Raw genomic sequence first — 26425 nt, forward strand, 5'->3', positions numbered from 1 at the left:
TTTCATTGCATCACAGATTCATATCCAAACACAAGAAAACTGTTCCAGGGCATGTGGAGGCAGCGACACCGTAGCCACAATCTGAATGCCACAATCATTCACCTGCCTGACTGGCAGCTTGTTCTTTTTAGCAAGAAATACATAATAGACCTGAAGATAGCCCTGAAGATGAGTTCCAATTCCAACTATGTGTTGCCTGGAGCATGTAATAAAAGCCTAGTTGTGCTAGATTAAGTGGTGCTGTCTATTGGAACCACACACATGCTACTTAATTACTTTAGTAATTAAATAGCAATCCTAGACAGGCTATCCCATCTGTCAGGGAAGGAAAGGGGTCAGGATTAATGTGTGTAGAAGAGTAGGTGAACTCCAGAGCTTGTCACACACTACTTGGCTGCCACCCAGCTGTCTGGGTAATAAAGTAGAAGACTGATTAGCCCAGTTAGCCGGTTAGCTAATGGGCTAACTACAGCACCCTGCTGCTGAAGACTCAAAACTAATGAGACGGGACAAAAGTTAAAGAAGTGAAATGCATTCATGTGCTACTACTGGATACTCAAGAACACAGCACACATGTGGCAGTCTGCACAAAGACACTTAATTGCATGCAGACACAGACACTTAGATTCGTTCAAGTCTAACAGACTTCTAATCTGACATTTAGCCAGATGGGTTATCCCTAAATCAAGGTACAGGGATGAGGGAAGTGTAAGTGGGGGTTGTTTTTAGAAAAGACAAGCTGAAACCAAGACTTTTATAGCTAAGCATTAGGTTTGGATTCTTCTGACTTAACTTTGGCATGCTAGAGACATTTCTTGACATACGCACTACACTTCTTTACAATACCTCTAGCAGGAATTATTACATAAAGGTTGTCTGAGCAGGTTTTTGCATAGATCTTAGTTGTAGCTATGGAAATTATTGTTCATCTTAAAATAGATCTAACTCTATAAGGGTTGTAGCAATGCTAGAGTTTCCAACTTGATGCCGAAACCCAGGAAATACTCGATATTCATTAGCATTTTTAAGGAAAATTCTGACACCATCCTTGTCATTTTTTGAAAAAGTTACATTTTTAATTTTCATCTAATTTAAGACTACATTTTAGAAAGATAGGACTCCGGAGAACAGCAAGTGAGAACATCTGTAGTGACTGAAAACCCCTCTCTGCTAACTGGACAAATGGAAACCTGTTCACCTGGGGTGTCCAACTCCAGGCCTCAAGGGCCAGTGTCCTGCAGGTTTTAGATGTGTCGTTGATCCAAAACAGCTGGTTTAAATGGTTAAATGAGCTCCTCAATATGTTTTGAAGTTCTGCAGAGGCCTGGTAATGTCTAACCATCTGATTCAGGTGTGTTGACCCAGGGTGAGATCTAAAACCTGCGTACACAGATGGACAAATTTCTGGTACCATAAATTACACTTCAGTTTGCAGCCCTTCACGTCCTCAACCCTGCTCCTCAGGCCTGAACGACTAACATTTAACTATGAACTAACTTCTGATAACTGTGTTGTGCAAATTATTATCTAATCCTACGTTCACTTTTGGTAGCCTTTAGTATTTAGAGTTTTTTGACTGGTGTTTTAGGTATTTTCACACCTAACCTTTGCAGTTAAATATTGTAGTTAAATGTTAGGGTTAGATTGATCTGTACATCTGTAGGTTTAACTTTGTATGTAAAGAGCCAGTTTGACTGTAAACCAGCCCAGAACAAAAAAGAAAACATGTCAAAATGAGATGCAATACTACCAACAGACCTTAAAATAAGACCACAGTATTGACACAATACTTAATGAGACTATACTGTAGGTTTGCTGTGTGATGTGAAAGATGTGAAATCCCCACATTTGTTTAGAAAACTAGTGTTTAGAAATTATATAGTTTTGTAGAAAGGTCATTAATGATTAATCAGTAGGAAGCCTGGTATGAAGTGTGAACTTCTTTTTGTAGTATGAGCAGAATTTTTGAGCAAGCACCCAATCAGAAAGCCCAATTTCTTGCAATAAATTTCACTGTGCTTTTCCGCAGCAGAGAAACAAGTGGTCTCGTTAGCAGCCATAAAAATCTTACAAATCTTACAAATCTCAGTGGAGCGCACATAACTCACAAAATGTCACTGTTTTTATAGTTTTGTGTAGTTTGTGCAAAGTGGCAAACTTTCTATACTTCCACCTTCTAAAACATCAAGAATCACAACTTTCTTTAAAATGTAGTTTGTGCAATATTGTCTGATCTTATTTAGAGTACACTGAAAAAGATTAGATCATTTTTCAATAGCTTTTCAGCAATGTAGCTCACAAGCTATTTCTCAGCTTACCTTGACTTGTGCTCTAATACGCTAATATGCTTAAAACAGCTAATGTGTAGACAATATTTTTGATTGATATTTATTTCCACCTTTTGTTACATGGAATTGTTTTAATAAAATAAAAAGTGACATGTTTAAAAGTCTTTTAGTGTTTCATCAAATTGATTCTGAACATTTAGCCCATGAAAAAGAAAAGCGACTCATCAAATAAACACAGACCTCCAAAGAAGTCAACGTACACATTAAGGCAAGCCTTTTATACCACAAATAATAATAATCACAAATATTATTATTTTGGTCAACTCTTATCTTAGCTATGTGTTAACACTGTTAAAACTTAACGAACTTCATGTAATTTTTTGAACATCAGTCTTTTTACAATGGAATTCTTTCAACTTTAAATAACTGAAACACACAAAAAAACAGCTAACCCCACTAACCCACAGCCCCCATTATGGGTGAAGACGGCCCAGTTAGCAGCCTTGGGAGAGCTGACCGCAAACTGTTACACACTGCACAGAGAGGACCATGTCAGAGAACCTCTGTGATCATGAGCAAGTGCAATTAAATTTTACTTTTTCTACATACAGTGGGGCAAAAAAGTATTTAGTCAGCCACCGATTGTGCAAGTTCCCCCACTTAAAATGATGACAGAGGTCAGTAATTTGCACCAGAGGTACACTTCAACTGTGAGAGACAGAATGTGAAAAAAAAATCCATGAATCCACATGGTAGGATTTGTAAAGAATTTATTCGTAAATTAGGGTGGAAAATAAGTATTTGGTCACCTCAAACAAGGAAAATCTCTGGCTCTCACAGACCTGTAACGTCTTCTGTAAGAAGCTTTTCTGTCCCCCACTCGTTACCTGTATGAATGGCACCTGTTTGAACTCATCATCTGTATAAAAGACACCTGTCCACAGCCTCAAACAGTCAGACTCCAAACTCCGCCATGGCCAAGACCAAAGAGCTTTCAAAGGACACCAGGAAAAGTATTGTAGACCTGCACCAGACTGGGAAGAGTGAATCTACAATAGGCAAGCAGCTTGGTGTGAAAAAATCAACTGTGGGAGCAATCATCAGAAAATGGAAGACATACAAGACCACTGATAATCTCCCTCGATCTGGGGCTCCACGCAAGATCTCATCCCGTGGGGTCAAAATGATCATGGGAACGGTGAGCAAAGATCCCAGAACCACACGGGGGGACCTGGTGAATGACCTGCAGAGAGCTGGGACCAAAGTAACAAAGGTCACCATCAGTAACACACTACAACGGCAGGGAATCAAATCCCGCAGTGCCAGACGTGTTCCGCTGCTGAAGCCAGTGCATGTCCAGGCCCGTCTGAAGTTTGCCAGAGAGCACATGGATGATACAGCAGAGGATTGGGAGAATGTCATGTGGTCAGATGAAACCAAAGTAGAACTTTTTGGTATAAACTCAACTCGTCGTGTTTGGAGGAAGAAGAATACTGAGTTGCATCCCAAGAACACCATACCTACTGTGAAGCATGGGGGTGGAAACATCATGCTATGGGGCTGTTTTTCTGCCAAGGGGACAGGACGACTGATCCGTGTTAAGGACAGAATGAATGGGGCCATGTATCGTGAGATTTTGAGCCAAAACCTCCTTCCATCAGTGAGAACTTTGAAGATGAAACGAGGCTGGGTCTTCCAACATGACAATGATCCAAAACACACCGCCCGGGCAACAAAGGAGTGGCTCCGTAAGAAGCATTTGAAAGTCCTGGAGTGGCCTAGCCAGTCTCCAGACCTCAACCCCATAGAAAATCTGTGGCGGGAGTTGAAAGTCCGTGTTGCTCGGCGACAGCCCCAAAACATCACTGCTCTCGAGAAGATCTGCATGGAGGAATGGGCCAAAATACCAGCTACTGTGTGTGCAAACCTGGTAAAGACCTATAGTAAACGTTTGACCTCTGTTATTGCCAACAAAGGTTATGTTACAAAGTATTGAGTTGTATTTTTGTTATTGACCAAATACTTATTTTCCACCCTGATTTACCAATAAATTCTTTACAAATCCTACCATGTGGATTCATGGATTTTTTTTTCACATTCTGTCTCTCACAGTTGAAGTGTACCTCTGGTGCAAATTACTGACCTCTGTCATCATTTTAGGTGGGGGAACTTGCACAATCGGTGGCTGACTAAATACTTCTTTGCCCCACTGTAGATCTTGTTGACCGAAGGCTCTTTAAACATCTTGGCTTGAGCTGAACAAGTCGGAACCATGCTGTTGGACAAACTCAATTTTACACCAATGATCTTTTTTTTCATTATTATGTATAAGGTCTAAATCTATATTAATGTACCCGTGACAGGTCTATACCAATATAGTCAGTGTGTGGAGATTTTTGACCACATGCCTGCCAAAGAACAATCCACCCAACCTCACCTTGGTGATAAATATATATATATATATTCTAGGGTAAATATATAAATATAGGTTTCACTCTAAGATATAATGGTGGTATAATTTATTGCTGATATTTGGAGATTATTAGCTAAACTAGGGCTGGTCAATTAATCAAAAATGAGTGAAAAACAACCTCTAATTAACATAATCCTGCAACTTGCAGACTTTTTTTGGCATAATATCTGCTGGGTGAGCTATCAGTATATTATATACACATCTAAAAGTGCATGCAATAGCACAGTATACTCTTTTGCCTTTGTGTTGCTGCTCTTTGCCCAACTATAACCTTGTATTTAGTACTTGTGACAAAAGGGTGGGCTGGACCAAGGGTCAAGATAAAAGCAAGCATGTGTTACAATGAAAGACATTATAATCATGGAGGCCTGTGAAAAACCTCTAGTAATAATTTCCAGGGTGAGGCAAACAACACCCACATAAAAATGACTTTACGGGTCAAGCTGTGAATCTGAGTTGCTACCCACAGCCTACAGCCTTCTGTGTATCTATATACACTTTGCTTGCAACAGCTAAGCAAAAAGAAAACGGCTGTGGTGATTCCAGCTAAATTGACTGAGCACCTAACCTGAAGTCAGCAGATGGCTGATCGAGAGAAGAAACCTCCCTTCTCAGCTCATCGTCCATCAAGACAGCCACAGTGCCATCGCTAATCCCCTTCAGGACAAGCCCTCACTGGCAGAGGTCCCTAAACCCAGCACTGAGAGAGATAACGCTGAGAGTAATGCTCATATTCAGACTTTTAACATATTTGACAAATGTTTTGAGATGAATCTTTGAATTTAAAAAAATTGAATCTAGTTAAACCACTGACTGCACCCACTAATAAACAGTTATAGCAGTAGCTGAGGCTGAGAGGCTGGGACACACAGCTCACAGAGGCAATAAAGCTATTATAATATCCTTAGCAGCAGATTACTGTAATTCAATTCAATTCAATTCAATTTTATTTATATAGCGCCAAATCACAACAAAAGTCGCCTCAAGGCGCTTCATAGATACAGAGAAAAACCCAACAATCATATGACCCCCTATGAGCAAGCACTTTGGCGACAGTGGGAAGGAAAAACTCCCTTTTAACAGGAAGAAACCTCCGGCAGAACCAGGCTCAGGGAGGGGCGGCCATCTGCTGCGACCGGTTGGGGTGAGAGAAGGAAGACAGGATAAAGACATGCTGTGGAAGAGAGACAGAGGTTAATAACAGATATGATTCAATGCAGAGAGGTCTATTAATACATAGTGAGTGAGAAAGGTGACTGGAAAGGAAAAACTCAATGCATCATGGGAATCCCCCGGCAGCCTACATCTATTGCAGCATAACAAAGGGAGGATTCAGGGTCACCTGGTCCAGCCCTAACTATATGCTTTAGAAAAAAGGAAAGTTTTAAGCCTAATCTTAAAAGTAGAGATAGTGTCTGTCTCCCGAATCCAAACTGGAAGCTGGTTCCACAGAAGAGGGGCCTGAAAACTGAAGGCTCTCCCTCCCATTCTACTTTTAAATACTCTAGGAACAACAAGTAGGCCTGCAGAGCGAGAGCGGAGCGCTCTAATAGGGTGATATGGTACTACAAGGTCATTAAGATAAGATGGGGCCTGATTATTTAAGACCTTGTATGTGAGGAGCAGGATTTTGAATTCAATTCTGGATTTAACAGGAAGCCAATGAAGGGAAGCCAAAACAGGAGAAATATGCTCTCTCTTTCTAGTCCCTGTCAGGACTCTTGCTGCAGCATTTTGGATTAGCTGAAGGCTTTTCAGTGAGTTTTTTGGACATCCTGATAATAATGAATTACAGTAGTCCAGCCTGGAAGTAATAAATGCATGAACTAGTTTTTCAGCGTCACTCTGAGACAGGATATTTCTAATTTTAGAGATGTTGCGCAAATGGAAGAAAGCAGTCTTACATATTTGTTTAATATGTGCGTTGAAGGACATGTCCTGGTCAAAAATGACTCCAAGGTTCCTCACCGCGTTACTGGAGGCCAAGGTAATGCCATCCAGAGTAAGAATCTGATTAGATACCATATTTCTAAGATTTTCAGGGCCGAGTACAATAACCTCAGTTTTATCTGAATTAAGAAGCAGAAAGTTAGCGGCCATCCAGGTCTTTATGTCTTTAAGACATTCCTGCAGTTTAACTAATTGGTGTGCGTTATCTGGCTTCATGGACAGATAGAGCTGGGTGTCATCTGCATAGCAGTGAAAATGTATGCTATGTCTTCTAATGATACTGCCTAAGGGAAGCATGTATAATGTAAACAGAATTGGTCCTAGCACTGAACCCTGTGGAACTCCATAATTAACCTCAGTGTGTGAAGAGGACTCTCCATTTACATGCACGAATTGGAGTCTATTAGATAGATATGATACAAACCACTGCAGCGCAGTACTTGTAATACCTACAGCATGTTCTAATCGCTCTAATAGGATATTATGATCAACAGTATCGAACGCTGCACTGAGGTCTAGCAGGACAAGCACAGAGATGAGTCCACTGTCAGAGGCCATAAGAAGATCATTTGTAACCTTCACTAAAGCTGTTTCTGTGCTGTGCTGAGCTCTGAAACCTGACTGAAACTCTTCAAATAAACCATTCCTCTGCAGATGATCTGTTAGCTGTTTGACAACTACTCTTTCAAGGATTTTTGATATGAAAGGAAGGTTGGAGATTGGCCTATAATTAGCTAAGACTGCTGGGTCTAGAGATGGCTTTTTGAGTAAAGGTTTAACTACAGCCAGCTTGAAGGCCTGTGGTACATAGCCGATTATTAGAGATAGGTTGATCATATTTAAGATCGAAGAATTAATTAATGGCAGGACTTCTTTGAGCAGTTTTGTAGGAATGGGGTCTAAAAGACACGTTGCTGGTTTGGAGGAAGTAATTATTGAAGTTAACTCAGAAAGATCAATTGGAGAAAAAGAGTCTAACTTAATATCAATGGTACTAAGAGTAGCTGTAGATAATATTACATCTGTGGGATGATTATTGGTAATTTTTTCTCTAATGATAAAAATTTTATTTGTGAAGAAGTTCATGAAGTCATTACTAGTTAACGTTAAAGGGATGGTTGGCTCAAAAGAGCTCTGACTTTTTGTCAGCCTGGCTACAGTGCTGAAGAGAAACCTGGGGTTGTTCTTATTTTCTTCAATCAGTGATGAATAGTAAGATGTTCTGGCTTTGCGGAGGGCTTTCTTATAAAGCAGCAAACTATTTCTCCAGGCTGAATGATGATCCTCTAGATTTGTGACACGCCATTTCCTCTCCAGATTACGAGTCATCTGCTTTAGGGTTTTGTTTCAAAACAGCACTGCTTTTCAGTCGCAACTTACTTAAAAGACATGATGCTTGTTTTGAGCTTCAGTGTTATTTGCACCAGGTCATTATTACCTCGTATGTGTATCGCTAACTAACTCTGAAAAGATATGTAAACAGAACAGCTTTAAAGCAGGATTCAGGTTTCAGCGAGGTCTGTGTGGAGGGCAGGGTGTAACAGCATCACAATATGAAAAACTCCTCACTCAAACTGTTTGGTCAACTAGCTGTCAGCTTCAAAGTGATGCACGACAAGCAAATTAATTCCAGTGTAGGCACAGCTTAAGTTGTACCTGTGTGCCCATTTTGGTCGCCAAACTCCTAAAGAATAACCAAAAGGAGAGAAGAGGAGACATCCTCCTGCACTGTTACAAACTAAGCACTTATCTCTTTGCTGAAAAGCAGACAGTTTATCCATTCTCCCTGTTTTGTCTTTCACTGTATGTCAGGTGCTGTTGCGTTAGTTTGTGTACAAGCTGAGGCTCGTTTGATCTGTGCAAAGGGGAAAAAAATTACACTTGTTGCATCTTAGTTGTGGTCCATTATTTTGAAAACTGTAGTGTTTAGTCCCTTTGCTTTTAGACAGAAATCTGACTCCATTGAGGCACTAGAGCTCATCACACCCACCCATCTGTGTTTCTACCAGATGTATCACAGTGTGTTTTGGAACAATCCCATGATCAGTTCTCTGCTTTGCATCCATTTCTTTTACAAAAGCATTTTTAGGCTGCAGGGAGAAGTAAAAGTGAGACACAGGAACAGCACAGCTCCTACTGTGTCTTACAGTCAGATGAAGGATGGAAAATAACAGTCTAAATATAAAGTAAAAATGGCCAACTATATCTCAGAATTGCTACATTTGGTAAAAACAATAATCTCATAATTTTAGAGGGAATTAATATGATTGTCAAAAAGATCACATTGTACCCAGTATTTACTGGGTACAATTTAATTTTCTTTAATTAATTTTTTTTAAATGTTTCAAATGTTTAAAAAGGGAAAACAAGGAACACCATAAATGATAAAATAATAATGATAATCATAATAATGAAGACATCCAACCACCTCTGGCCAGGTTACCGTAATAAATCCAACTTTAGCCTTGATAAGATATATTTTGCTGCTGCAGACAAGTATAGAAGATGGAGAGAAGGACTTACAACAAACTGCACCACAAAAGTCTATATTTTGGAGATATTCCTCTCCATCATTAATATGATGGAGAGGAATATCTATTATACTGCATTAGGTATGCAGTGTGACAAATTTCACCAATGGTAAATGAACAAGTTCCTTTATAGTGCCTTTCTACTCTATCTGAGCAATCAAAGCGCTTTACACAACTTGCCTCATACATCCATTCGCACAAGCACTTTTCTCTACACTCTTCTATCTAACATTCACACACATTCATACTCAGATGGATGCATCAGAGAGCAACTTGGGGTTATTATCTTGCCCACAGATATTTGCCATGCAGACTGGAGCAGACAGGGATCGAACCACCAACCAGTTTGTAGGTGACCTGCTCTACCACCTTAGCTTCAGCCACCCAAGCAATTGTCAAACTTTTTGAAACTTGAATTCCAGCAGAAATGACCATTTTAATAAGGTTTATAGCAATATGTTTAAGTATTTTAGCATGAAACCTGAGTGCCTCTGATGATCCCCTGATTTACTATCCAGCACCAATGGCAACTATCTAATCTAGTATTATCATAGGGAGTTTCAAAGCAGGTCACTAAGAATTCAGATTGATTTGTTCATATCGATAAGCAGTTGTGTAAATGTTAGCTAATTCAGGTCAACATCAGAGAGCTCCCTGCTGCTCCAGGGATCTGCGTAGCTGCTGTCAGACAGTGGAGGCTCTGACAAAAATGACAAACAACTCCATCACTGATATTAAATTGTGAGTCCTGATCCCAGCAAACACAATTTTCAGTCCACTGGTGCAACAGATACACACTTTGTTGAACAGCAATATCACACTCGTGCTCTTGTTGTGCTGGTGGAAAGCATAAAAGTGTGCAAATTCTCCCATCAGGTCTAGTACAGCCTGAAGTTTTACTTAGCACACAAGCAAATGAGTAATGAGAGTATTTTTTTTTTCACTACACAAAACCAGAGGATATGCTGCAAAGAATACACGACACTAATACATTTGTAAAACCTAACTGTGCTTAAAAAAAGCATATACCAAATTAAATATTGCACATTAAAACATACTGTTAACATGGATATAAAAAGGTAATTAATTTGATCAATTTAATTCTACTTTTTATATACTCAGATTTACACCTCTGTTAATATACATATTTCTATGCATTCATACATTTGTTTGTCTTCTTTATATATTTTTGTGTCCTTATATAGAGTAGATTGCTTGTTGAACACTTATTCAGTATTTTAGCTAACACTTTACATATGTACAACTTCAGTTTGAAATTTGTAACTGCACATGTAGTTTAACGTGGAGTTTCTAAAAATTACATGAATACTTTCTTTCTCTGATGTCAGTTTAAATGCTGGATTGCTTTCACCTTTTTTTAAATACAAGAAATGAAAGAGTTGCCTCGACATGGACTGCCACATTCAGTCAAAGGAGTGTGCTGTTGCTTTATTGCTGCTGTTGTCTTTAAAATATTAATAGAGATGTTGCTGACAAAAGCTGTCCCGCTGTTTGCATCTTTTTGCTTTCACTCTCTGTGAACCCTCGCTCTCCCCTCCTCTCTAAATTAACCCCATGTTCATCTCATCAATGCAGGCAACTTGAGCAACTTTGCAACTTTCACCTAATTTTGCAACTTTTCAAACCCCTTTCGCTAAAAAAAAAACCATCTACTATTTTCAATCATCCCCCACGAGCACATGGTCGTTTTTAATGCCGGCAAACATCAATCGGCAGCTGAGTTGAAAGGGCACTTGAATTTTTCTCAGGGTGGTATTTATACACATATATATAGCATCTACAGATATAGCATCTACAGATGGCATCACAGAATTTAACCATATACTAAATTGTCATAGAATTTGCAGTTAAAATAAGTTAATTGCAGTTCATTTAAATGCAACTGATTTCAGCATTGCAGGGTAGCTGCTTTGAAATGACTGGTTAACAGTTTAGCCTACATGGGCTGCTTGTATGTAACCATTTCATACTTCATAGCAAAAACAGAAAAATGTAAATGAACATCCACAGTTTTGTATTTTGCTCCAAAGCTGCATTTTGATAACAGATGCAGCACTTGCTACAGGCCACCCTCGCTGGTCGTTTAGAAAACAGCAGAGAACATTACTCATTCACTTTCCCCTGCTGCACTGCCTCAGCCAGTCTAACAGTCGCTGGTTTTTCATGAACAGAAATACACACCAGCACAAAGACAGACAATATCACTTTTAATATTCTCTACAAAGCAATGCTCGCTGCCTGTGTAGTGTGCAAAGTGTATAACAGGCTTTTTCCTGACAGCCACAGCTTTGTTCCCAGCACTCATCACTGAACAGCCAACCATCCTGATGAAAGCCCAGAGCAGATAACGCCATGAACAGAGGCAGCTGTTTGGCCTCTACTCTCCCCAGACGTGGATAAGGGAGAACCCTGTCATTTAAAACAATGCAACTATAAAGAGAGCTTGCTTGTCGGCCAATTCAAATCTAAGCAGATAAGACTCAAAGAAAGCCCCGTAAACCCCACAAAGCAAGAGGCAGGAGCTGCTGGGGTCTGCATTTAGGAGATTAGCTCGTGTTGTGCCGCAGTTTGAATCCACTTAGTTTCAAATTGTCCCCAAACTAAACGCCAGAGGGAGGGCCACGCTTTGTGGTCTGCTGCTGAACTTGATCCTGTGATTATCACAAAGAGACTCCACTTGGTTTAGTAAGCAACAACACTGATGGCAGGAACTCCGCCATTGCTATCTCAGTTGGATTTCACAGTGTAAACAATATATATTCCCAGGCTCTGAGCAAAGAACAAACACAATAGTCATACAAAAGCAATCCCCCACCCTTTCCATACTTACTGCTTTTATTGCACTTGACTTTAGAGAGAAGCTTGTGAGCCAGCAGGAGATCTCCACTCTTCACGGCCACCAGCAGATCCTGTTCTTTTCCCATGATTACAGACCTAACCACAGACACACAAACTGATCGCAGGCAGCCGCCAAGGCTTTTTTGTCTTGTCTTTTCAGCTACAGGTAGCTGCTAATTCCCAGCAATGAGGTGAGGCGGGTGAATGCAGGACTGAGCAGCATCTAGAGGGAACAGCGCATCAGGTGAGGTGGTCAAGGACGTCTTCTTCCTCTTGTCACTAATGTTTATTTCCATTATCTCTGATCGCTGTTTGGCTTCCTGATGATGACCTTGATTTGAAGTTACAGTAAGCTCTGTAGCAGTTTTACTTGCTCGCAGGACTGAGCATAATGTTCACAGTCTGTTTTTGACAAACTGGAAGCAGCTGCAACCCAACCTGCCATGACACTGCCAAGTAGAAGCAAAGGAAAGAAAGAACAGAATGAAATCACTTTGAGTTCACAGTAACTTTAAAAAAAATACAGCCAGTGAAAAGAGCATTACCACACAGTCCCAAAAAATGCACCGTTTCATATTAAAAACGGTCAATTATCAACAGCTTTCTGACATTGTTCTGTAGAAACCATCAGCAGTCGGGCCGATTCCCCCAGCCAGTGACACTGAACCACTGAAGAAGAGGATGAGCAGACTCGCATCATGGATGTTTTATAACACAGATGTTTACGGTAGTGCCACAGAGTATGCATTACATCTAAACAGACTGTCAAAGTCAAGCAGTGTCTACACCGGAGTTATATCCATGTTTTCGTTTTCCACCTATTATCTATTTCCAGGTTGTAGGTGCAGCATTCTGAGCAGAGAAGCCCAGACTTCTCTCTCCCAGGTACCTGCTCCAGCTTCTATGGGGCCATGCTAGCTGAGAGACATAATCTTTTCCAGTCTAACCAGGTCTACCTCAGGGTCTCCTCCCAGTTCAACGTGCCTGAAACACCTTACCAAGCAAGGAGCCTAGGTCATGGGAGGGCTTGCTGTAGCTGGAGGCTGCTGTAGGTTTGTTAAAGGCTTGTTGGAGATGTAGGTTATTGTAGGTGGAGGGCTTGGCAAACCTTGTAGGGGGTGATGAACTCCACAGTAAACCAGTCCAAGGCAAGGTGATGCATAGGAATCTTTTGAGTCATGCTTAAAGTTTTGCCTTTCATTACATGCGTGAATTAGGTAAAACTGGAAAACCACAGCTATTCACCCCAAATAGCCAGTAATACAAGGATGAGTAGAACAGGTAGCTGGAAATGAGTTAAAGCAACATATTTTCCCAATTTAGCATGAGAACCTACCAACACTTACTTTTCTCCAAGCCCTTTCCTCTCCTGTCTCTATAGAAATTCTGATCTGAACGATACAATCTGAGCTGCCCTCAAACAGCATCAGTAATATTGTCCTCCTTTTCCAACTGCTCATCACATCAAGAGAGAATTCATGGTCTCTGGGAAATCTAGCTGATGGATTTTTTTTTCCCTTAGTTGAAATATTATGACTTGTGTGAAAATGTATTTACCTCTTTGGAGACTATAAAAGTCCAGTGATGTGGCACAACAGATAAACATCAATGAAAACTTAAAAAAGCGCTAAAAGTGCTCAGCTTATACAGGTATCATGATAAGTTAGTAAGCATTTTGTGAAACCTAATAAACAATGGCACCATTATTTGATATCCTTTAATATAAAACAATTATCAAGCTCTAATTGAAGAAAGTTGTCTAATTCAACAGGCAAATAAAATGCAATCCCTTCCAAGAAATCAATAAGCAAATTTTCAGTAGTTAAATACAGTCAAGAATAAGCAAGTGACTTAAACTTGACCCAGCATTTGTTTGTTTTCTTTGATCCAGGAAGCCAGGTCCCTCTGGAGTGTGCAACTAATCTCCAACTCTTCCCGTGCAGCAACATGGTCTCCGTTCACTGATAACATCCCCCTGACCTTTAAGAGGAAGCATCTTTTCAGTGAAGCAATGCCAGGCATTCTGCCAGCTTACGTTATTGGGAGAAAAAGTTGTGTTTTTCTCTCTGAGAAAAAGCAGCAGGCAGAGCCACTTCAGAACCAATTTGTTCAAAATCACAGATGTGCGGGTTAGCAAGTGCAGACTAGGGGGACACAAAGTGACCATACAATTGATCTCAGGGAAACATAGAGACAGCCTCCCTGGGTTTCTACACTTACCACTGAGGCAGATTAAACAGGGTTTTTCACAGAGTCAAACAGTGTCCAATTAGATTCTGTCTGTATGCAAAACAAAACAATCTGAGTCTGGAGGAGGCTGTCTTGGATGAAATAGTGCTCTGCAGGCACGATGTCCACCTAGTTCAGCTATTCTGCTGCAGACTTCTAGGTGATGATGCAGCAGGGTAGCCCAGCAATAGATGCCAATGCACATGGTTTAAAACTAGCCATGCACCTCTACACGCAGAAACAACTGCACAGCCCATCACTAACATGAGCAATGCAGAATGTAAACAAGAAAGCCAAAATTGGCATGTTGGCCTAAAGTGGATAGAGAGCTTACTTCAGTAGGGTTACACTGTAGTTGATCGTGGATGACCAAAGTGATAAGTGACAAATCCTTGAGTTGCACTACACTGTACGAGAAATTCTTCAGTCTAATATAGTCTAATATACTACATGTATATGTTGTAGACCTAATTTTCTCTGCAATATTCAGCTCAATAGCAAGCAGACCAAACCTCTATTCTTCACTGGGACAATTTCATTTACATCCCACTGCAGCAAACGGACGAATGCAATATACAAAAAACTGAGAACTTTATGAAATCAAAACATCGGCATCTCATCAACATCACAAATCTATAACACCCTCTTCCACCACCGTGAAGCACAGATGGATGGAAAAAGCCCTGAAAGTTGGTGATTTATGAAAACAAGGTCCTTGCCGACCAGGGAAATTTACTGGAAAACGCCAATAGCTCGTTCAAAGTTATCGTACATTTTCAGCTGTTTGCCTGTAAGTGAAAAAAACATGATCATGCGACTTGTGAACGCATTTCATTGGGACTGCCGTCTGCTCTCATCGTTCAAATCTAGTTCGCCAAGTTACCAATCTCAACTATCAAGGTGTCCCAACTACTGTCCTTCCTACTATAATCCTGTCGTATTTCTATTAACCGAGTCCGTCTCTTTTTAGTCTGTTCACAATGAACAGGTTTAAAGAAGGGAAAAGGTTCTCACCTGCTCAACTACGGCGGTGTAATAGGATAGCTCACAACCGAGCAAGAAGAGCGCTCAGGGTAGCGCGAGACGGACTTACAGCGTTAAGAGACCCGCGAACACTGACACAACTTCTGGTAGAAACTTTCAAAGTAAAGTTGCGCAACAAGTCTTGGATTCTTGCTTGTCAAACTTCCTTTGTTTTTTGCTTGTTTACAATATCAGATGGCACAGAGTTATGTTCGGACCGGAAAATTCAACGTCAGTTTCTGACGCCACTGAGCAATAACCCTTGGATTGTCTGACTTCCACTTCTATATGATTTTATTATGAAGGGAAAATTACACAACTCGATCTAGCGTCCTTCTTCGGTTTGGTTAACTTAACGGAGGTGAGTAACCAGCCTACTGTATGACCATCATATTGAAACAAAAGTTGTTTTTTATTAATAATTATGAAAACTAAATATTATTACTATTATTACAAAGTTCTCGCTACTAAGGAGCAATTTCCCCCATTTATATACTTTAATTGCTTATTTTAGCCATAGTTGTTTTTGTTTGTTTTGTTTTTCTTGACGAATTTAAATTTGACTGTTTGTGTGATGGCAGTGTGAGTTAAATCCTCAGACCATTTTTAGTCAGTATTAAGTAAGTCTTGTTAGAAGCTTATTTCCCTCAGTGGACCCTGCTGGTGAGAAGAGTGAGCGAGAGCTAGCAGAGCAGTGATGTAGTAGCGACATCTGCTGATGAAACACTGCTACTAACATTACTCCTAGTCAAATCCAAGGCAGCGCGATTTTCTGTTACCTCGCGTTTACAGTCTTGTATAAAAGTCCATTTCGGCCATTAAAAAGAAAAACCAAATCCAGAAATGTTAAAAACCAAAAAAGTTAGTCATGATTTATAGAAATTATCATGATTTGACTTGCATGTTAAAAGGATCAGCTAAAATGATCAGCGTTTTTAAAAATAAAACTATCATTATGAAATCACAAAGGTAAATGGTGAGAGTTTTGAAAAACTGAAACGAAAATGAAGGTATGACAAATTGTTTAAAATTATGAGGGGAAAATCTAAGTGATGAGACAAAACATGCAGATGGGAAGATAGAATGGCAAATTGTGAGATGAAAAGAGGAGCTAGAAAGTTATAAAGCATAAGGTCAAAATAAGACGAGAAAAATTATCACATAAGAAGTCAAAGGCATCAAGTGGTCTTCAGACAACAGGTTCGGTCAACCACGCCCACTTTTTCTCTGCTCATTAGCCCCGGAAATAAATAGCTGTAGTAGTAGACTTTGAAATTCATTTACTTCTGTAGGTGCAGGTAACGCCTCATCTCTTCGCGCGCCGTCGGGGTATGTAACACATGCTGCGTTTTCAAAGTCCGTGTAATTCCTTGGCATTCACTGCTGTAGAAATGTCTCCCAGAGAGCCTGTTGGTTGCGTTTGTCTATGTCGAGGAAAGGTGTGCACACTTCCCTTTCTGTTCATTTAAGTGTGACATTGTACTATACTTTAATGTTATATAGAATATAGTCTTTAATAAAAATTAAAATATAACATTTTTTCACAACAAAGAAGGCTTCCACTGCTACTTCTCTTGGGTTCTAGTTACATTTTTATTTATAAGATTTTCGTTTTTTATCTAAACGATATAAATGTAAATGAGTGACAGCTTCCAGCAGTTTTTAGCTTTGGAAAGGAGACATTTGAAGATCAAATTCAAAAAGGTTGCTTTTGAGCTTTGTTTTTAAAAGCCCTGAGTGAATTCATCTGGGATATCTTTCACAATGTCACTATTTGAACTATTCTTAGTGGAGTTTGCTTTTGTGTGCAAGGCCTTGTTAGGATTATCATGCAGTATTCCCTTTGGGAAAGAAACAGGCTAGAGATGAACATAAACTCTTTATTTCCAAGGTCAGTCACTGGGAACCATGCAGACTGATTTGAGGAATGTGACTCATCTTGCTGGCTGTTCTAACCATGCAAAGCATGAAAAAGTTCTCCTGAGCAGCAAAACAGGACATAGTGCAGTTGTGTTTCAATTATTTGAAACCTAAAGTAAGAAAAACTCATTCAAACAATGTCTAGACAGACTTGTATACAGAATTCTGTGAGATGCTTCTCTCAGCAAAACAAATGAAATTAAAGTAAAGCTTCTCACAACTTTGAGCCACTGCAGAAGAATGACAAACTGATGCTAAATGACCCAAAATTTTTTTTTTTACATCGTTAGCATTTTAGAGGTAATCTGGTGAAGAGTGTTTTCTTGCAGAAATTTTTTTGCACATATTTTATGAATTATGACATGATGCCCAAGTTGATTCAATCAGTTAATCAAAGTTTCTCCACGGCTGTCTGTTACCCACAGCAAGACTTCTCGTGTATTGTATATTGCTGAAACTCTAATAGGGTTTGAGATGCCACAAGAGGGAACGTGAGACTCATTTTAGTTCAGTGGATGAATTGTTGGCATTAAAGTTTTAATTCTAAAAAATTTAATTGTCCCATATTGCTTTAGATTCTTTCAGTGCCCCATTTTGCTTTTGCAGTCTTATCTGAAACTGAGGCCTTGCAACATTGCATTGTCTTCATATTTCGTATAATCAATGCCAACTAAAAAAAGACAGAAATAGCCACTGTGTTGTTGTGCATTTGATTTTGATCCAGAAGTAACTGTATTTGGACAAAATTGTGTACTAGATGCCTGCTAGCTTGGTTGGAAAAATTCACATATTTGCTCATTGGTGAAAGTAACCGACAAAAATAATTTATTTATTTATTTATATTTTTTTAGACCTTGCTAGATTTCTAGAGGAAACATTCCTAGAGTCGAACAGCCTTTATATCAGACCATAAACATGCTCCTGTTTATGGGCAGAGGGTGACTCTGTCAAAAGACTGCAGGATACCAGGAGTCTGTGGAAAACTGGCCCCGCGTTCCCTTGCTCTGACCTCTTTAAACATTCCCATTTGAGACTGGTTTCTACTTCCAGGCTGTTGAATAAAATGCAGTGCATTTACACATTTCTAGTCTTATAGTACAGAAGCATATCCAGGGTTTGTTCATTGGTCAGCCATTTGTTAGCAAGTGAGCATGCTCTTGTTTCTCGGTCAGATCAAACCTTCCATCACGCCTGGCTGCACAGTGCCAAGACTACAGCGAACACTGGCTCAAAGCTTAAAAATTGAACTTCACTAACAGGTGATGTCATGTAGCCGTGGTTTGGGGAGGAAACTACTGGAAAACGTTTACATATTGCAGGAAATGATTCACGGGCGCGTTAAATAAATGCTGAGTTTTAAATAATGAGGTGATAGGTGCTGGAAACGGGTTTTTTAGGTTTGGCACGTCTAATGGATACGCCTAAGCATAGGGTGGCGGTAAAGCGCGCATAAGCGGTTTAAACGCCTCCAATAAAGCCAAAAGAAGACAAAGCATTGACTTTTTGTTGTCATATTGGGCAGAGACCCTGCAGATGGCACTGAGTTAAATGTAATAAGCTGACAGTGGGATTAAGTACATGGTAACAGGCCTTGTTGAATCCTCCGCTTGCCCCCGCAGGTTAGTTTGCCGTCGTGTAACCGGACACATGCCTCTGCGTGCTGCTTTGCAAGTGGCTGCTGTTCGCCTCTTTAACACCATCTAATATTAACCGCGGCACTCTGGCCACTTTGCCTCTTCTCTCTCGGTTTCTGTCATCTCTTCTGCTCAAGACTTTATTCATTATGTGTCCTCTGCAGCTGAGGAAGTTGCTCTTTGTAGGGTGGGTCGTAGGTTACGTCGCCTTTCTGCTCTCAATCAAGAGGATGTGGACCGGGAAGTACATCCGAAATCCGGTTGTCCGCTCTCTCCTGGTGAACATGCTGAGCGACCTGGATACGATAGACGTTACAAAGGTAGGTTACCTGCGAATGGTCCTTGTCACGACTGCGGGGGTTCTGTAAAGGGTAAAACGAGGCTTTGTGAAATACTGAAAAGTTGGAATCAATTGTGCAGATGTTGGACTAAAAAGTGATCGTTTGCCAAAGTGATTTCCGGCATTAGCCCAAAGATTATTGCCTGTATTTAAGCTGCTGATCTATAATATGTGAACAGGATGTCAAAGAAGTTTCTCGTGGGTATGACGGTAATTTTGAGCCACGAACTACATTCCTGTCACAGTGTAGACATATGTGCGTTTTTGGCAAAGTGACTTTTATATATAGCGCTTATGTATCAGCTCAAGTGTCACTGACATCAAAATTGTCTGTTTTTGTTTTGTAAAGGGAGATCTGGCTATTTCAACACATACAACAGTTTTATAAACATATGAACTGCATTGATTTAAAATGTAGGTGCACTAACACAGTCATAAATATACTTGCAAAACAGGTCATTTCTTCATTTTATATACAACTTCTTCATAAATCTTGTTATGCCCAGCATATTCACCAGTATAGGCAAATGTATAAAGTATACATTGAAAACATCAGAAATCACTTGGCACAACACCGGGGTTGTATCGGTGGATGACTTGTAAGTGTTGCGCAATTATAAACGGGGTGAATAATATGGTTGTGGTGCTTGAAAGGAAAAAAAACTGACTGTTGATAATAATCTTACTGTAATGAACAATGTGTTCTGAAGCAGAACATGTTCCTTCATTTAACATGCACACACCCCCCACTTACTGCACATCTTGCAAATAAAATGTAGTGTAACACTACTGGAACAACAAGATCTCCAGCAAATCAGCCCAAAGCAAGGTTAGCATGTTCACTCAGCAGGGTTGGTGTTGAATGAGAACTCAGAATGTGTATGACTGTGACTTATCCTCAATGCTCACTTGATTGTATTCAGCAACTGTATGTTTTCTGTACTTTTCAGCTGTGCCTTATTATTTCATATTTTCTCTAAAACTTGTTTAGTGGTACAGGTGCAACCCTGACCAACTGGAAGAATCACTGCAGCCACTGTTTATCCAAAACCAGCTGGATGCGGACACCAGGGCTTTTGTGGAACAGAGTGAAGAGAAGTCTACGTATCTCTTCACCCAAATCTATTATTCTCTCATCTCAACTGTCCTCAGCCCGCTGGTATCACGTACCTCCATTAATGGGTGAGTTCTTTACACACTAGTCTTCCTTTCACCTGTAGTCCATCTTTGCCTGACTTGCGCTCCCTCTTAGGTTTCTGGGTCGCGGCTCTATGTTCGTGTTTTCCAAGAACCAGTTCCAGCAGCTTATGCGGATCGAGCCAGACTGGGTGGCTGACAGACTATTGGACCTCGGCGCGGGGGATGGTGGTGTTACAAAGGTGATGGCACCACATTTCACGGAGGTCTATGTAACTGAAGTGTCATTGACCATGAAAAGGCGTCTCCGCAAGAAGAAATTCAAGTAAGTGTGGGATTTTTGTTTTGTTAAACTAAATGAAAGTTCTGGGTGATCTTGGATGGCGGATGTAGCAGGTGGTGGTGCAGACGTAGCTCCGACTTTCAAACGGTCACGATTAAAACCAGAGATATATAAAACAACTGATGGAAGGGTAATTGTAGAGGATGAACTACTTAATTTCCTTGCTGTAAAAATCAAAACTTTAAGTCAGGATGAAATTGTGTTGTTGGCCACGAACACATTTGAATCCGAGGGGATTGAAGCCTCCAAGAAAGTTTTGTTTGAGCTCTGCCCCACTACCTCACAGCGGTGCGTTGGATATAAAGGACAGCATAAAGACGCCAACAATATTAAACTCTGTCTTAAAGTGCTGAATGAGTGTGGGGAGAATATCCCAAGATTTGTATCTCATCACCTGGATGATCTGCCGCCTGTTACATACTCCAGCATGGATGTGTGTTGTCTACTACGGCGAATGGACCAGCTGTGTGCTGAGGTGGGTGCTTTAAAACATGTAGTTAAACTACAGGCGGATGTCTGCGAGCAAGTTATGACCAATGCTGTGGAGGTCGACCAACGTGTGACTGCTCTTGAGTGTCGGCCTGAGGTACCGGCTGAGCCTGTTACGCTGAATGCTCAGGGGTCGGGGACCGCTTCCCACTTTCCCCTGGGGAAACACGCAGAGGAGCGGTGGGGGAGTCGAAGTAAAGGCGGCCCGCGTGAAAGGCAGGAAGCCAGAGCTTTGGCTGCTTCAAGGACTGGGACAAGCACAGTGTCAGCATTTTGTCCGGAGATGTTGCTATGTGGTCAAGATCGGGCTCCGACGACAGCCTCAGGTCGTAATATGGAAACTACAGCAACAACGGAGGATCCCGTTGAGACAGTGCTTTCTACATGCTCCCCACAATGGAGTAAAGTTGTGAAAAATGGCAAGCCTCGTCTCAAGCTGGAGAAGGTTAATTCGGGTTCAGGAATGCATGCTGCTACCACTGGACACAATAAGAGGCCTGGACCTGTATCGATTATCGGCACTGGAGCTGTGAGTACAATCAGAACTGTGCAAACTAAATTGGTGAGCGTGTTTGCCACTAAATTTGCCCTGGATGTAGATGCAGAAACTCTTGCTCTGTATTTGAGAGAGAAACTCAAAAGAGATGTGACCTGTCAAAAAATTGCTACTAAACGTAGCAGGTTCGGCTCTTTCAAGGTTACTGCTGAACGTAATGATGTAGGTGAAATGTACAATCCTGAACTCTGGCCTGAAGGGGCTCTGGTCCGGCGTTTTTATGAACCTCGTAAGCCCGGTACGGTTGTGCCAAGCTCAGTGGATCCAGCAGGGGAGATAACTGCGATACCAACGTATTAACATGAAGATGTCTATTAGGATATTATCATACAACTGTCGTGGTCTACGTTTGGGACAGAGTGCAGGGGACAAAGCTCGACGGATTGTTGTGGACAGTCTGCTTGCAGAATGTGACATTTTATGCTTGCAGGAGACATGGTTGTCCAAACAGGACCTGGGAAAACTTAACTGTCTAAATGCAAGTTTTTTGGGAGTGGGGGAATCAACAACTGATCTCAGCACAGCCATAGTCAGAGGCAGAATACCTGGAGGGGTTGCTGTGCTTTGGGACAAAAAAATAGACCCTGTGATAAAGCCCATTAGACTGGATGTAGACTGGTGTATTGGTATACAATAGTAGTTTTATCATTCTTAATATTTATACTCCCTATGAATCTTGTCAAAATGAGCAAGAATACCTCAGTAGGCTGGCTTTTATTAATGCATTTATTCAAGACAACGATACTTACAGCATATATGTTTTGGGTGATTTTAATGCTGATCTCACAGACAGCAGTTCTCAGTTTGCTAAACACTTAACTCACTTTTGTCAAGTTAATAATCTTATCTTGTCTACCAAAGTGTTACTGCCTGCAGATAGCTATACATAAGTGAAGCCTGGCATAGTACATCATGGCTGGACCACTGTATCTGTACAGCTGATGGACATGCAGCTTTAGCAAACATGACTATTAGGTATGAGGTAACTGTGTCAGATCATATACCTTTTGGTTTTACTGTGAATTTGGAACAAATGCCAGCAACTACTGGAAATAATATTGCTACCAGTGTAAAATTAGACTGGTCAGCATGTAGTGAAGATGATTTCTTAGCTTATCATAGTAATACCGATATACATCTGAACAACATTTCTTTGCCCAAAGAAGCTATTTTGTGCAAAGATGTCAACTGTAAGAAAGCTCTGCATAAACATTTACTCTGCTCCATGTATGATGATATAGTGACTGCTCTGTATAAAAGTGGTACACTGCTTGATAAACAATATAAGCATAAGAAACCTAACATCAGACCTGGCTGGAAAGAACATGTATCCATGTACCATGATGAAGCTCGCATAGCTTATAAATGTTGGGCCATGGCTGGAAGACTTAAACAAGGCCCAGAATTTGAACAGAAAAAATGTGCGAATGCCAGATATAAGTACGCTGTTCGCTTTATAACTAAAAATGAGCAAATGCTGAGAGCAGATTCTTTGGCCAGGAAAATGCTGTGTAATAATATGGCAGATTTTTGGAAAGAGGTGAAAGCTCTTAATAACTGTAAACCATCTCTACCATCAACTGTTGAAGGTGTTTCTGGGGCAGATAACATTGCAGCATTATGGAGACAGCATTACAGTGCGTTGTTTAACTGTATAAAAAGTGATCCATATGAGGACAATTTTGACATGAGTAATGACACAATAAGTGTAAGGACACATGAAGTATATGAAGCCATTCATAGGTTGTCTGATGATAAATCCTCTGGTTTGGATCACATCACTGCAGAACATTTAAAACATGTAGCACTCTGTTTCACTGGGTTTATGATTCATGGCATATTACCAGACTCAATGCTGTGTATTTTACTGGTACCAGTTATGAAGGACAAAGCTGCAAAAGTGAGCTGTTTGGATAATTACAGGCCAATTGCACTAGCCAGTATTTTATCTAAGGTGTTAGAAAGAATCTTGTTTGACAGAGTTAGTGTGTTCATCTCTTCTCTGGATAATCAGTTTGGCTTCAAACCAAAGCACAGCACTGACATGTGCATATATGCACTCAAGGAAATAGTCAGTTTGTATAGGGCTAAAAATTCATCTGTCCTCATGTGTTTCATTGATGCCTCTAAGCCTTTTGATCGAGTGAACCACAGAAAACTTTTTGATAAAATGAAGAGACGGGGAGTTCCTCAGTACATCGTGAGGATTCTCTCTTACTGGTACGCTCATCAGAACATGCAGGTTAAATGGGGAAGCAGTATTTCTGCCCCCTTTGGTGTCAGCAATGGTGTTAGACAGGGTGGGATTTTGTTTCCAATTTTATTTAATTTGTATGTTGATGATTTGTCCATACAACTGAGAGCCTGTAACACTGGGTGTATATTAGGTAAAACATTGATAAATTATCTTATGTATGCAGATGACCTGGTTGTTTTTAGTCCAAGCAGTGCTGGGTTACAGGATCTTCTTAATGTCTGTACTGAATATGGTGTGCAATATGACATTGAGTACAATGCTGCTAAAAGTGCTGTTTTGATATGTAGAACCAAGCAGGATAAACAGCTAAATTTCCCTTTGTTTAAACTGGCACAAAAAACTCTTGAAGTTCATAAAAAGGTGAAATACCTGCCAGCCAGATGTTTGTAGCTGTGGGTGTTTGGACTTTTAAAGCACTTTTAAGAAAGCTAATGTTCAATTTTAGAGAACGACTGGATTGTTCGAGTAACAGTATAATTTTAGCACTTACAGATCCAACAGTGAGTGGTTCCCGTTACTCCAGTCTGAGAAAGCACTGGTTAAAGTGTTTGTGTATTTATTGATTTATTTTAAGTAATTGTGTTTTATGTATATTATGGTTTTGTATTTTTACGCATGCATGCGCATATATATATATATAATTTTTTTTTTTTTTTTTTTTTTTTTTTTTTTAATGGTTTATACCTTGTGTTTGGGGGGGGGGGGGGGGGGGGGTGTTTTGTCTTGTTTTTATGGACATGAAGTCTGCCAATAAAGATTGGATTGAATTGGATGATCTCTTGTAACTGAATGCTTATTTCTCCTGCTAAATTCCTGTTGATATCAGACTGCTGGGTATAGATGCGTGGCAGGAGACAGGCTTTAAGTATGACGTGATCAGCTGTTTGAACCTTCTCGACCGCTGCGACGATCCCCTGCATCTCCTGAAGGACATCCGACAATCACTGGTTCCAGGGACGGGAAGACTCATCGTGGCTGCTGTGATTCCTTTCCAACCTTGGCTAGAAATCGGTCAGTTGAAAATAAATGCTGCTTGTATGTTATGCTCTGTAACCATTTTCTGTCCAGATAAAGCAGCCTCTTTTTGTCTCTCTTCCCCAGGAGGGAGATGGGAGCGTCCCAGGGAATACATAAAAATTCAAGGCAAGACTTGGGAGGAGCAAGTAAACAGTCTTACAAATGAGGTTTTCCGAAAGGTGGGGTTTGAGGTGGAGTCCTTCACCCGATTGCCATACCTCTGCGAAGGGGACATAGCAAGAGATTACTACCTTCTTGATGATGCAGTTTTTGTTCTAAAGTCCTCAGATGATCAAGTGGCTGCTCCATGAGTACTACAAGCACAGAGTATGTAGTTATATTTTCATGAGCATTCTTGAATCGCAGTGTTTGACTTTTTTAGAAGTGGCGAGTCGGGTGTGAAGCTCAGGTAACATAGTTTCAATGTTCACCAGCCATCTTGTTTAGTGAGACCTCTACCCAAAAATCTGGAAGGCATTTGGCCTATAAGAAAATGCCACTAATGGACTCTGATGTCATAACTCTTACACAACCAACAAAACATGAGATTTTTTTTTTTTGTCGTTACCTGTGCTCACTGGAAGTATCATTCTGTATTGATGCAGAGGACCCTCTTGAGATGGTGTTTAACTGGACCCTTATTTTTCCCAACAAATTTTCTACCCAATATCAGACAGTGAAGATGGTGCAAGTGAAAGAAAGGCATTTAAACACCCATTTTGTAGCCAGTTCATTATAATTTTACAATAACTTGAAGCAGAACTTTTAAAGTGAGCCCATGGAATTCCAGCTTCAATGACCACAAAAAGAATATTGTAGACTGTTCAAAGCTAGTTCTTTTCTTTCTTTCTTTTTCTTTTTTTAATGAAAATAGATTAAAGCTTTATTCTTTGACAATAACATCTAAATCTTTAATTCTTGATATAAAATACCTGTTGGTGCTAGTAGATGTAACTATGATATAAATGGACAAGGCCTTAGTTACCGCATTGACTTGTAAACTACTGGTTTTACTATTCCAAGCAATGCTGTAGCAGCAAGCCCTGCATTTATGGCTGTTTATGAATTAAACTTTGTCTCTCAATGTTATGGCCTGAATCTATGCTGCTCAAATAATGGTGCAGAATGAATTTTTTGGGGGGGGGGAAATGTGCCACACATAATGCAGTCTAAGTGTTTGTTCTAAATAAAATACACTTTTGAGCATTTCTTGGCTTAATTTTATTTTTGTCATGCTGCAGTGTGACGTTCCTGTAAGATAATATTTGCCTCAAAGAAATTTGACAATCTGTACCTTCAACAAATTCAATACTAGTGTATCCCAAGCCTAGTCTTCTGTGAGAACTATAAATGTATGCACTGCTTCCAAACAGCAGATT

At 40.3% G+C, this 26425-nt stretch overlaps 2 protein-coding genes and 1 pseudogene across 4 annotated transcripts in view; 2 read left to right on the forward strand and 1 right to left on the reverse strand.

The window, feature by feature from the left end:
• The window catches only part of caskin2a (CASK interacting protein 2a), a 58384-nt gene extending 42951 nt beyond the window's left edge, over positions 1 to 15433 (reverse strand). For both annotated transcript variants that reach the window (XM_085465455.1, XM_085465454.1), the window contains exons 1-2: positions 15345 to 15433; positions 12094 to 12550 (exon numbers count right to left, since the gene is read on the reverse strand). In XM_085465455.1, the coding sequence (XP_085321581.1) occupies positions 12094 to 12187 (94 nt within the window). In that variant the 5' untranslated portion in view covers positions 12188 to 12550; positions 15345 to 15433. The remainder of the gene's footprint in view (positions 1 to 12093; positions 12551 to 15344) is intronic.
• A 3311-nt stretch (positions 15434 to 18744) lies between these two features.
• Positions 18745 to 26252, forward strand: mettl9 (methyltransferase 9, His-X-His N1-histidine). 2 transcript variants are annotated; one of them, XM_085465457.1, is made up of 6 exons: positions 18745 to 18892; positions 19072 to 19227; positions 20239 to 20429; positions 20500 to 20709; positions 24856 to 25040; positions 25131 to 26252. In XM_085465457.1, exons 2-6 carry the CDS (start codon positions 19138 to 19140, stop codon positions 25355 to 25357), a joined length of 903 nt encoding a protein of 300 aa, XP_085321583.1. In that variant the 5' UTR covers positions 18745 to 18892; positions 19072 to 19137; the 3' UTR covers positions 25358 to 26252. The 2 variants fall into 2 exon arrangements, with proteins under 2 accessions (XP_085321583.1, XP_085321582.1); XM_085465456.1 differs by lacking the exon at positions 18745 to 18892 and having other exon boundaries at positions 18899 to 19227.
• On the forward strand, positions 20716 to 24627 carry LOC146702545 (uncharacterized; annotated as a pseudogene).
• Positions 26253 to 26425: the final 173 nt, after the last annotated feature.

Source organism: Copadichromis virginalis, linkage group LG8, assembly GCF_057382275.1.
Source record: "Copadichromis virginalis isolate Kocher_CV1m ecotype Utaka linkage group LG8, C_Virginalis_male_GT1.1, whole genome shotgun sequence".
NCBI lineage: Eukaryota > Metazoa > Chordata > Actinopteri > Cichliformes > Cichlidae > Copadichromis > Copadichromis virginalis.

Excerpts from the sequence above, each read along its gene's own strand:
- mettl9 (XM_085465456.1), top strand. The coding sequence starts at position 19,057 with ATGTGTCCTCTGCAGCTGAGGAAGTTGCTCTTTGTAGGGTGGGTCGTA. Across the intron at positions 19,228-20,238 it reads ATACGATAGACGTTACAAAG|TGGTACAGGTGCAACCCTGA; the intron begins GTAGGTTACCTG and ends AAACTTGTTTAG. Across the intron at positions 20,710-24,855 it reads CTCCGCAAGAAGAAATTCAA|ACTGCTGGGTATAGATGCGT; the intron begins GTAAGTGTGGGA and ends TGTTGATATCAG.